This window comes from Rhinoderma darwinii, chromosome 4 (genome assembly GCF_050947455.1).
Source record: "Rhinoderma darwinii isolate aRhiDar2 chromosome 4, aRhiDar2.hap1, whole genome shotgun sequence".
Classification (NCBI taxonomy): Eukaryota; Metazoa; Chordata; class Amphibia; order Anura; family Rhinodermatidae; genus Rhinoderma; species Rhinoderma darwinii.
Window position 1 is genome coordinate 111,786,304 of NC_134690.1, and position 12,760 is coordinate 111,799,063.

Below are 12,760 nucleotides of genomic sequence, written 5' to 3' on the forward strand. Positions count from 1 at the left end.
TCCTTAGAAAGCTCTTTGGTCTTGCCCATGTTGTAGAGGTTAGAGTCAGACTGATTAATTGAGTCTGTGGACAGGAGTCTTTTATACAGGTGACCATTTAAGACCGCTGTCTTTAATGCAGGCACCAAGTTGATTTGGAGCGTGTAACTGGTCTGGAGGAGGCTGAATTCTTAATGGTTGGTAGGGGATCAAATACTTATTTCTCTGTGCACAATACAAATAAATATATATAATTTTGACTATGTGATTTTCTGTTTTTTTTTTTATATAATCTATCTCTCACTGGTAAAATTAACCTTGCCTAAAAATTCTAGACTGTTCATGTCTTTGACAGTGGGCAAACTTACAAAATCAGCAAGGGATCAAGTACTTATTTCCTTCACTGTATAAGCCCATGGAGAAACATTATGGCTGCTGGGCTAAGATACCAAAAGTTGAATATTTCATAAAGTATTAACTAATAACTATTGACCAGCAGAATCATAGGTAATGGCTGAAGTGCTTCATTAAAGACTATGAACACTTTTGAATATTTTTTCTTATTTTTTGCATTGCATGTATTATAGGTTAAAAAAAACTTTTTTGTAATTGTCTTTTATTAAAAAAATGTAATAAATAAAAATTTTCCCGCCGTTTTTCTTCTGCAACTTTCATGCATTCCAATACATTGCAAAGTGCTTGATGTAGTTTAGAGCTCATGTCGTCACTCTTCTAATCTGAATTCTAATCAAAGTTGATCAAGTTTGATTTGATCAGAAATGAGTGTAAAGAGGCTCTGTCATCACATTATAAGTGCCCTATCTCCTACATAAGGAGATCAGCGCTATAATGTAGGTGACAGCAGCGTCATACACTCCTCTCCATTCATTTACACAGCGCATAGGGATACTGTTAGATCCTTATGTGCTGTCTTATACTAACACATTAACAATACTGAAGTGTTTAGACAGTGAATAGACATTCCACGGGATGTCTATTCACAATCTCTGCACTGTGTTACTGTTTTTGTGGTAGTTACAGCAGAGGAAGCATAATCTCGTTGCAATCTGTCATCTACAGCGTAATCTTGCGAGATCACGCTTCCTCTGCTGTAACTACCACAGAAACAGTAACGAATTACAGAGATTGTGAAGAGACATCCCGTGGAATGTCTATTCACTGTCTAAACACTTCAGTATTGTTAATGTTAGTATATGACAGTGCATCGAGAGAAGTGTATGACGCTGATTGGTCAGCGTCATACACTCCTCTGTACAACGCCCACTTGGTCTAAAGTTAAAAGACGCCCACTTGGGCATTAAGCAATCCATTAGCATAATCTAAAATCGCTAATAAAGTGGTGAAAAAAGATAGTTTTTCTAAATAAAAAGCATTACTGTCACCTATATTATAGCGCCCATCTCATTATGTAGGAGACAGGCCACTTATAATGTGGTGACAGAGCCTCTTTAAATGCTTGTTCAGGAGGGACTGTAGAGTGGGACAACAGTGAGCCCATCTGATGGAATGAGCTCTGAATAGTATCCAGCAGCTTGCAATATATTAAAATACGTGCGAGCTACAGAAGAAAAGTGGTGGAAATTTTTTAATAAAAAACGATTCGAAGATTGTTTTTTTTAACCCATAATACACGCAATGCAATTTAAAAAAAAAAATAATAATAATTTTCAAAGTCGTCCATAGGCGCATTAAAACCTAAAGGGGTATTCCCATTTAAGACATTTATTGCATATGGTATACATTTCTGATAGGTGAGGATTCCACTTGGTCGGGAGAATAGGGGTCCCCCGCACTCCAGAGAAGAGACGAGTGATGGATGTTAGGGAAACAGCTGAGATTTTCACAATTCCCATAATCTACAATGGAAAGAGCCACAAGCATGCACAGCCACCGCATCAAACATTTATGATTTATCGATAAGCCGTTAATGTTTCATAAGATGGGAATACCTCTTAAAGGAGCAATTAAGATAAAACTTATGGTCATCGTCTGCACAAGGCATAACAAAGTAACAGTCTTTTTTCTGGATTTCCCTTTAAGCTTCCTGAGATAGAACTTATACAACCCCACAGTTCTCCCCATAGCAGTGCCAGCCACGCATTACCTCCCATCAGTAGAATGGGGCTATCAAAAGACAGCTTTGTTTTTGTGAACTATCCAGACACAGAAAAGGTTGTCTGTGTCCTAAAGGCAGGGGGATGCAAAGAACATCTTCACGGAATGCAGATTGTGCACCCCTACTTTAAAGGCTAGGTCCATTTTTGCAACCAAATTCTTTTTTATTGTCCCAATACATCTAAAATTATAAATGAAGCAACTTTTTAAGTAGTCGTGATTAAAAAATACCCTATTGTTCTGTTAATACAGCTTTTATGCAGACCTATTCATCTGCTTGGTAACAGACTACAAACAAACGCTGTTTAGTCTGATCCTGCAACATACTCCCTTCCATTTGGCCACTGCTTCTTGCTAACATACATTTAGCAGGTTATCAAGAAGTAGAGGACAGGTGGAAAGAGTATGTTTGCAGGTTTTCACTACACAGGATTTGTTTGTAGTCTGTTACCATGGAGACACCTAATTCAGCATAGGAGCTGTAGAAACAAAATGATAGGAAATTTGTTATTACGACTTTTTGAAAAGTTGCTAATTTTTTATTTTGGATGCATTGGGACAATAAAAAAATTGTTGCAAATGTAGACATAGCTTACGTAGTTTTGGATTGCTTCCACAACAAAGGACAAAAATAGCTTTCTATTCATTTACATAGTAATTTAATCAAAGTCGTTTCAGAAGTGAAGTTATTGTTTAGCTGTCCTGAATTTATAAATTATGTTTTTCAACATGGAATGATTAAAACTGTGCAATACACATCCTAAAGCAGTCCATGTACCAAAACCAAATATATATGTTTATAACTGCAGTTTTACATTTGACTAATATTGGCCAGTTAGCACATGTAAGTTATAACATCTTTGTAATACATCTTTTATTTTGTATTGAAATTTTACTTTTATGTTTGCATTTACCTTGTGCAGTGTGCTTCATAGAAACCTCCAACAGCTGTTCATAGATCTTATTGATATTAGAGGGAATGCATCATGAAAAAAATTACATATTATTTTTATTTGTTTTTATAAACATATTTTGTAAAGCATTTTAAAGTTTTCCTTTGTTTTATTTTTTATGTGACTATCCACATAAAAAAAATCTTGAAATTCCAGTTTTCACGCTTGTCACTAGACCAGTCACAATAGGCTGATGCTTGCTCTTTCCTTTAGCTCACTTGTCAGCTTTACTTTAGAGAATGGGATAGTATAAGCAGAGTCAACTCATTATTAAAAGGAGGGCAAGTTATGCTTTATATGCATCTCCCTGTTACTCTCTGCTGTTTGGAGTAAAGGACTGTACTCCATTACACGATTCAATTAATGGAGTAGCTCATCTTAGTAACACATTAATGGCTATTTTTTTTAAACAAATAAACTTCCAAATATTTGCTTTGGGTATTCACGAGTTAATAAACAGAGTATTAAGGTTTCGTTAAGGTGTACATGACCCAATTAGCATACAAGCAAGAGTATACAATATTATAAAAAGAGATACCTAATATGAACATAATAGGAGATCTATTATAGGAAAACAAAATGGAAATAAGAGATAGATAATATAAAATAAGAGATATGTCAACAGAAACTTGTTGACAGTTTCAATGTAGGCACAAGAGTATTGATGATACATTACATAGGAACGAAATTTTTACATTTTATGACTATAAAGCCAATAGTAGTCAAAGATGGAGCTTCAACCAATTTCACTATAATCTCAATAGCATTCTAGTAGCAGCATACGTTGTAATTTGTTCGTTTGGAGACCAGTTACTCATAGATGGTTACTGGGATGCTGATGACTCAACTGCCTATATGACTGTGTGATGACTACAGATTCCGTAGATAAGGAAATGTGTTTTTAATCATGAACCAGTTACTAGCTTGAAACTCATGAGTCATATCTGTAGGAGATAGCAATGTATGTCTCCCTCTGTCTTACCATCTGTCAGCATTATAACATTGAATGATATTATAATGCAAAAATGTTTTTAGTTCTCCCTTAACAGGAATTCCCTAATAAAATGCTGTTATTGGAATAGCTTTCTTTTGTGGGCAGGAAATCTGAGATGCTAGCATAGGAATTAAATGACTGACCCTATCCACTGTATTTTAACTTTAAAGTCCTATACAAATATTAATGGCTATTTAACACGATGATTACTGGTTCTCTACACATCTCATAAAACTTATAATCATTCCGTTCATGCGATGAGACATCATGGATGAAGCAGAGAGGATATTTTTGGGTGGTATCATTACTGGCACCATAGCCATCATATAGCTAATCATCTCATAGCTAACCAGCATATGTTAAGAATGGCGTTTCATATGCCAGCCTTAATATAAGGGTAGATGGGGTAAGATGTGCCTACTTTAATAAGATCCAATTTGGCTCATTTCTGCCTGTCTGTGTGTCTGAAAGGGAAATCTACGCCAGCTATGAATTGCCATCGATATTTACTAGTTTATGGTTTAAATTCTAGCAAATATTTATACTGCTGCAGGCCGTGACCATTTTGCTAAGACCCACCCACTATTTGTAAAAGTGCCAAGGGCGAATTAGACACGTTGCCTTTAGTATTTTCATTAATAACTGTATTATGGGTTGAGCGGAACAAGAAATGTGAAAAATTGCCCTTTCACAGACTACAGGGTATCATGAACTAACAATGGAAATGTCCAGTCCTACATGAAATAGAAATATCCAGGTGTTTCCTCTTGCTCTCCGGGTACTTGTTAGGCTGCCCTGGAGGTATGTCTGCCCTGGTTCCCTTATCTCACATTTACAATTTTCCAGGCCTTCTAAAGCAAACCGATGAAGACATAATGGAGACGTGATGAAAATGAGCTTTATAAATAACGTCTATTTTAAGGGGGAGGTCTCACAGTGTTTTACAATATTAGAAGAAATTTAACTATATGTTCCAGAATATTAGGAGAAATGGACAGATTTCATTGCCACTATTGATCTAAGGTATTTGTAATCTTTCATTAATGTATTTAGGTCAAGTATGCTGAGAGCAGTTGGTTCATTTTACTTCTTTCAGTTGTGATTATAGAAGGTCCTGAACCATACAAATCAGCCCCATGTATCTATGAGTATCAGCTTTTTGTTTCTTTGAGCATCTGATCTGGATCTGGAATCAATCATATTCTATTTGCATATTCAACAGTGAACTTACATGTTGTTTGACCTGTTAAAGCGTACTGCAGGGTTTTATAGCTCCGTTCACAGTAAAACCCCTAGACAGTTTTCTCTTTAATTTTTTAAAGCTCCATTTACTATTAGAAATTTAAAGACAGATGATAGAGGAGTCTATAGGGGTTTCAAGTATTGTTTCATGTTATGTCCTGACAGGACCAGAAGTACATTCAACTGCAAATAAATGTGTTTCTTTTATCTTCACTTCCTTCTTATTGGTATATTGGAGAAACGTGTAGCAGATGGCACACATGACATGAATGTTCTCAATATGCTTTTTAAGAATTCAAAGTAAATACCTTAATAAAATCTTACAGCATTAATGTATATTTCAGGATATAAAAGTCTTAAGAAAAAAAGCAATATATTGTTTGTATAACAAAATGTTTTTGACACTATAGATGTCTTTTTAACGTAAAGGGATTGTCCATTTTGAACAATTTATTTTTGTTAGAAAGGCCCCCGGACATTAAACTGATCACAGGGTGTCCGTCTGCTGGAATCGTCAATGATCAACTGTGGTGGTGCCTTGCAGTCTTAACCTGCAACAATCTCCTATAGCCATATTCTGCAACGTACCTTCCCCCCGCTTTTACTTATTAATCTCCCCTATTCTACCTTCTGGGAGTTTTCTCATCCTAAAGTGTCCCCATAAGCACCAGTCCCCCAGTTACCTCTTTCTCCTATTCCAGCTCCACATCTGCTCTGACTGGTACAGCCCCCTCCTCGTCAGCACACAGAGCTTCTCAATTCTCTGATTCAGTTTCAGAAATTTCTACCATCTCCTCATCCTGCAATTTAGCCTCCTCTCCATCCTGTAAGTTGTCTTCTTCCTCCTCTGACACTTCATTCATTTCCACAACTTCTCGGGTCAGTCATGAAAAGTCCTCCTCTTCTTCCTCTTCTTCCTCACAGGAGCGTTCAATCTCCGGAGCTTCCTTCTCTCCCAGCTGCTATATTTTTTGAGTTACCATTCTATTGACACAATGAAAAACAGCTCCAAAAACAGCTCAAGAAGAGACATTCATTTCTTTTTACGAGGCTTTTTTTACGCGCCGTAAAATCCGCCCCGTAGGAATGAAATGCCGTTTTTCCCATTGAAATGAATGGGCAGATGTTTGGAGGTGTTCAGCTCCCGTATTTTTAGCCGTTTTAGTGGCGTTTACGACCCAAAAAACGTCTGAAAATAGCCTGTGTGAAGATACACTAAACGTTTGCCATGACTAGTTTGGAAAGCCTTGAACATTGTATCATATAAAAGCTGAGAGTCTTAACTTTCAAATGGTACCAGGCTTAAAGCTCTAGCTGCAAGACCCGGGGCAGCTTGAAGTCGGGGAGAATCCTTTTCTTGTGATCTCTGCCACTGCACACCCTCTAGTGACCCCAAGGGGGTGATTCAGGGACTTTTCTTGATGTTATCGCACCATGTACTTTCTAATTGTAACATTTAGGGGGTCTTTTTTTTCCCACTACAAGGGTGAGAAGATGAGCAGTTGCACATCTAATCACCTCCTGCACGTAATGAGGACATTTGACAACTCCGTTAATTTGTTTACTGACATCTGGATCTTGTAGATTTTCTGTTTCTTCAGTTCTGGTGACTATGTGAAGCTATGTGCATGTACACTAAGGGTATGTTCACACGCAGTGTTTTCAGGCATATTTTGGGGCGTTTACGCCTGGAAAAACGGAAGTTGAATGCCTACAAACATCTGCCCATTGAAATCAATAGGAAAAACAGCATTTAGTTCATGCGGTGCGTAAAAAGACGCTCCGTAAAAAGAAGTAGCATGTCACTTCTTGAGGCGTTTTTTGGAGCTGATTTTTCCATTGAACACTATGAAAGACGTCTCAAAAAAACGCCTCAAAAGAAGCTCCAAATTTAATTTTCCCTTAGGGTATGTTCACACGATTAACAAAATACGTCTGAAAATACGGAGCTGTTTTCAAGGGAAAACAGCTCCTGATTTTCAGACGTTTTTTGAGCAACTCACGTTTTTCGCTGCGTTTTTCGCTGCGTTTTTGCAGCGTTTTTACTGACGTTTTTAGAGCTCTTTTCAATAGAGTCTGAGAAAATGGCTCCAAAAACGTCCCAAGAAGTGTCATGCGCTTCTTTTGACGAGCCATCATTTTACGTGCCGTATTTTGACAGCGGCGCGTAAAATGACAGCTCGTCTGCACAGAACATCGTAAGACCCATTGCATGCAATGGGCAGATGTTTGCCGACGTATTGGAGCCGTCTTTTCAGGTGTAATTCGAGGCGTAAAACGCCTCCAGTATGTCTGAAAAGAGGTCGTGTGCACATACCCTAAAGTGGCAAGTATGAACACTGGTGGTGTTGTTCATCTCAGGCTCTGGTTGAGTCAGACTTTTAGCCATAAACATAAATTGAATGCAATTTTTTACACAAAGTTATTCTTTGATGCAAAAAAAGTTTTATTTTTTTAATTCAGGTTTTATTTGTTTTTGTCAAAAGTGTAAAAATTGTTGCAGCAGTGAAAGAGTTAAAGGTGTTTTCCAGTTAAAAACTTGTTTCTGTTGTTTTACATGTAATAATAGCGATACTTACTGACTAGATGTACGCTCAGAAGCACCGTTCTGCTGTTATCAGTTCCAGTCATGTGACCAGGTCAGCGCCATCACTTCATTGGTAGTAAGTGGTAACGACCACCTGTCCTCCATGTCACTGTTCTTAACACGCCCCCAGTGATCGGCGCATCATAGCAGCATGTGACCAAAGAGCTGATGTGTCTATGAATAGTGCATGTGCTATAATAAAAATGTTCTCTCTTTTTTTTAATCTCTTTCCTTATTACCATAAAAAAATAGAGGGAGGGGTTTGGGCTGCGGGCTGCGTGATGTAGAGGAGTAGATGGAGGAGTTCAGGCTTCATGGATGGAGAGGAGGAGAAGGAGGGGGTCCGGGCTGCATGTCACATAAATGGCCCCCCATTTTATTGGCCTCAGAATGAAGAATGCAGTTCAATGGACATGTGACTGGCGGTAAAAAAAATGGCAGAATGGCGCATATGACCGCCGGAGCGTACATCTATAAGTAACGCTCACATTACAATTAAAGGAGCCCAAAGAAGTTTTTAGCAGGGAAAACCCCTTTATTGTTCAACCCTGTACAGCTAAATGAGTGTCCCGAACAGGGGAACCCCTTCTATTAACTCTAAATTCCCTAATAGTTTGTTTGATAATGGTCTTTCAAAAGAAGTCAAGGATGTGCCAGGTTTCATATCATTCTTATGAAAATCCAAATGCATAGTTCCTCTGCTATAGTATGAGTATAATGCTGCGTAATTGGCTGCACCCTTTAATGTTACATTATTTTTTACAGGTACCTGAGGGTAAGGTTGTTGTCCTTTCTTTCCGCTTTATTGATTTGGAGAATGACAATCTTTGCCGATATGACTTTGTGGATGTTTATAATGGACATGCTAATGGACAGCGCATCGGAAGATTCTGTGGCACATTTAGACCAGGTGCTCTTGTATCAAACAGCAATAAGATGTTGGTCCAAATGGTGTCAGATGCCAACACGGCAGGAAATGGCTTCATAGCAATGTTTTCTGCAGCTGCACCCAATGAAAGAGGTATTGTACGATACTCCTTGCTCTAGACGCACATTCAGTATTGTCTTGCAAAACTGTCTCTCTAAAAAAAATACCATCAGGTTCATAATAGGACTCAGGATGAAGCTGTATATTTTTTATCATAAGTGATAGTGGAAAAAGCCTGTCGAATTGTGTTTTACAATCATCCCAGTTTCCCATACAACTTGTTATGTTTGTGGGTACAGCCCCAGCACTTTGACACAAGGCGGTCTTTCCCAGTGACTCCGTGGTAACATTAATGAATGGAAAGCACGAGCAGCAACTCGGACTAATGTATTGAGTGCAGGATGTTCAGTCAGCATAGTAGAACATATAACATAAAAAAAAAAAATGGATGTTAACAAGTCACTTGAATGTCTCACAAAGGAAATGATCAGGCACAAGGTCAGTAGGTGCGCAAACAGCAGACTAAACGGTAGTCAAGGTCAAGGCTGGTGGTTGACTAAAAGACAGTACAAGAAATAGACAATTGACAGGAAAATAGAGAATAAACGAACTGTTACATGGGTCACCAACTAGAGACGGGAAATGATTTGTATCCCGGGCACCTTAGGGCAAGCGTAAATAGTGAATACTTTGTTTTGATTGTCCAGATGGAAGGCTGTGTGACTGCACGCGCACCACCTGAACCTGGTCCGACTATATCTGCTGTTCTTGAAGCACAAAAAGGTGCAAGGGTCCAGTCCTGTAGTCGAGAACAAACTATTTTACAATTATAGGGTTAATTTAGCATATAAATGTTATTAATATCTGAAACAGCACACAATGCGAATACTGTCTACTTCCCATACCGCATAACTGTTTATTCTCAATTTCTACAACCTAACTGACAAGTATGATTTCAGGGGATCAGTACTGTGGAGGCCGTTTAGACAAACCTTTTGGAACGTTTAAAACACCCAACTGGCCCGATCGGGATTATCCTGCAGGAGTTACATGTTCATGGCATATTGTTGCTCCAAAACATCAGGTGAGGCAATAAAATAATGAAAATATGACTGTTCTTAACATTTACGAACCCTATTGAGGTATATATGTAAGGTCTTATTCACACGAGCGTGTCCAATTTGCGTCCACAATAAAACAGGACATTTTTCATGCATATGACTGTCTGTTTTGCGTCAGTGTGGGTTTCCATGTGGCATCCGTTTTTCTCGTCCGTGTTTCTCACTTCCTGGTCTTACTTTTTTTTTCTCTGCATTTCTTTAGCAAATGATGCATGAAACACGTCGTCCGTGTGCTGTTTGTTGTTTTCCCTTACCCATTGACTTCAATAGGTGACGTGGTCAGCAATCACAACCGGAATAGGACATGCGGTGAGTTTCACGCAACGGTCACACGCTTCATGAAAAAACACAGACGCGTGCATAGCCATTTTGAATTGCATTGGTCAGCGTGCTATCAGTTATTTAAACAGACAGAAAACCGATGTGAAATGCTCTCGTGTGAATAAGGCCTAGCAACCTCTACTCAACTAAAGCATCTATAGCCGTTTATGTACACAGCATTGTGTTTGGTCCCTGTTTTCTTTAGAGCTACAGCATAGGTAATATTTATATTCCACAATTTGCTTCAAACCCGTGCTGCAGATTGTACATTCGGAATTTTAATCGGTTATTTGATCATTATATATTTTTACCATGATCAGTTCTAGCCCAAACTTCCCCACATCCCTTGGTAAAAAAGAAAAGGATCTGTATTTTCCTAATTTCAACAACACTTATATTTAAATTGTATGTCTGACTTTGATTAGTAATTTACAACTTACATATAGTATATAATAAATCTAAATAAAAATGTTAATAACTTAGAAATAAATTTCATTTTGTACTGATCCTGAGTCACAGCCTGTATTATAGCCCTGAGCTGTATTCATAATTCTACAAGTTTCAGGACTGAAATCTCCCAGCATTTCTTGCTGGCTCTATGCCTCTACAGAGGATCTTACTGTGTATTGCATACGAACCCGTAATCTGATGGAGAAAAATCTGTCACTACATCGTAGGAGCTCATCTAAGCAGGTAGGAATGTCTGCCCAGAGCTTCTTCACGGTATCCATCCAACAGGAACTAGCAAAATTGTCTATGCAGTTTTGGACTATAATACATACTACAACTCATGGTCAGTACAAGAAGTAATTACGGTACATATGTGTACGGTACATATGTATACAAAGTTATTCAGCTTTTTACGTATTTCTGACATTTCATTGGTTATTTTAGTTTTGATTAGGTGTTGGATACATTGACTCATGACATTGCAGGATTGATTTCCATTCATTTCCCTTTCGTTTACTGCAGGTAATTGAAGTAAAGTTTGAGAAATTTGATGTGGAAAGGGACAATTACTGCCGATATGATTATGTGGCAGTGTTTAATGGAGCAGAGATAAATGACGCCAAGAGGGTTGGAAAGTTCTGTGGGGACAGTCCACCTGCGTAAGTAAACCCAACACACAGAATGCTTATGAGATAATGGCAAGAATATATTTTCTACTAAATTTACCTGTAAATTAGAATTGCAAATGCATAATATAGTGAGTACAGTATGTGCATATGCAGTTTTCTAGAAGTTTTGTGAGGCATGAGTAAGTTTCTTTACCTTTCTAATTGGTTTGGACTGTTTATTCTGCTTTCGCTAAGGTTATGTGCACACATAGTGTTTTCAGGTGTATTTCGGGGCGTTTACGCAGAATGCCTATAAACATCTGCCCATTGATTTCAATGGGAAATATGGCGTTCTATTCCGACAGGGCTTCTTTTTACGCCTCATTTTCAAAAAACGGCACGTAAAAAGACGCCTGCACTTCACTTCTTGAGACATTTTTGGAGCCGTTTTTGGAGCCGCTTTTCATTGACTCTATAGAAAAACAGCTCCAAAAAAGGCCGTAAAAAAAAGCACGAAAACCGTGAGTTGCTTAAAAAACAGCTTAAAATCAGGAGCTGTTTTCCCTTGAAAACAGCTCTGTATTTTCAGACGTTTTTTATTTTGTGTGTGCACATACCCTGAGGGTATGTTCACACGACCTATTTTCGGCCGTTTTTCGGGCCGTAAACGTCCCAAAAAACGGCTGAAAAATCGGAAGCAGAACGCCTCCAAACATCTGCCCATTGATTGCAATGGAAAAAACGGCGTTCTGTTCCGATGGGCCGTTTTTTTACGTGGCCATTTCAAAAAACGGCCACGCAAAAAACCGGCCGCAAAAAAGAAGTGCAGGTCACTTCTTGGGCAGTTTTTGGAGCTGTTTTTCATAGACTCTATTGAAAAAAGCTCCAAAAACGGCCGTAAAAAACGCTGTGAAAATCGCGAGTGGCTTCAAATACGTCTGAAAATCAGGAGCTGTTTTCCCTTGAAAACAGCTCCGTATTTTCAGTCATTTTTAGTCTCGCGTGTGAACATACCCTAAGGGTATGTGCACATAATAACTGCATTTACGTCTGAAATTACGGAGCTATTTTCAGGAGAAAACAGCTCCTGAATTTCAGACGTAATTGCTCGTACTCGCGTTTTTTCCAGAGCGTCTATTACGGACGTAATGTGGAGCTGTTCTTCATTGGATTCAATGAAAAACAGCTCCAATTACGTCCAAAGAAGTGTCCTGCACTTCTTTGACGAGGCTGTTATTTTACGCGCCGTCTTTTGACAGCGACTCGTAAAATTACAGGTCATCGGCACAGTACATCGGCAAACCCATTGAAATGAATGGGCAGATGTTTGCCGACGTATTGGAGCCGTGTTTTCAGGCCTAATTCGAGGCGTAAAACGCCTCCCTTACGCCTGAAAATAGGTCGTGTGAACCCAGCCTAAGGCCTGATTTACACGAGCGTG

General features: G+C 38.6%; 1 protein-coding gene across 4 annotated transcripts in view; it reads left to right on the top strand.

The window, feature by feature from the left end:
* Positions 1-12,760, top strand: part of PCOLCE2 (procollagen C-endopeptidase enhancer 2) — a 113,029-nt gene that overhangs the window by 83,485 nt on the left and 16,784 nt on the right. For all 4 annotated transcript variants that reach the window (XM_075863991.1, XM_075863993.1, XM_075863992.1 and 1 more), the window contains exons 3-5: positions 8,657-8,912; positions 9,779-9,903; positions 11,234-11,370. In XM_075863991.1, the coding sequence (XP_075720106.1) occupies positions 8,657-8,912; positions 9,779-9,903; positions 11,234-11,370 (518 nt within the window). The remainder of the gene's footprint in view (positions 1-8,656; positions 8,913-9,778; positions 9,904-11,233; positions 11,371-12,760) is intronic.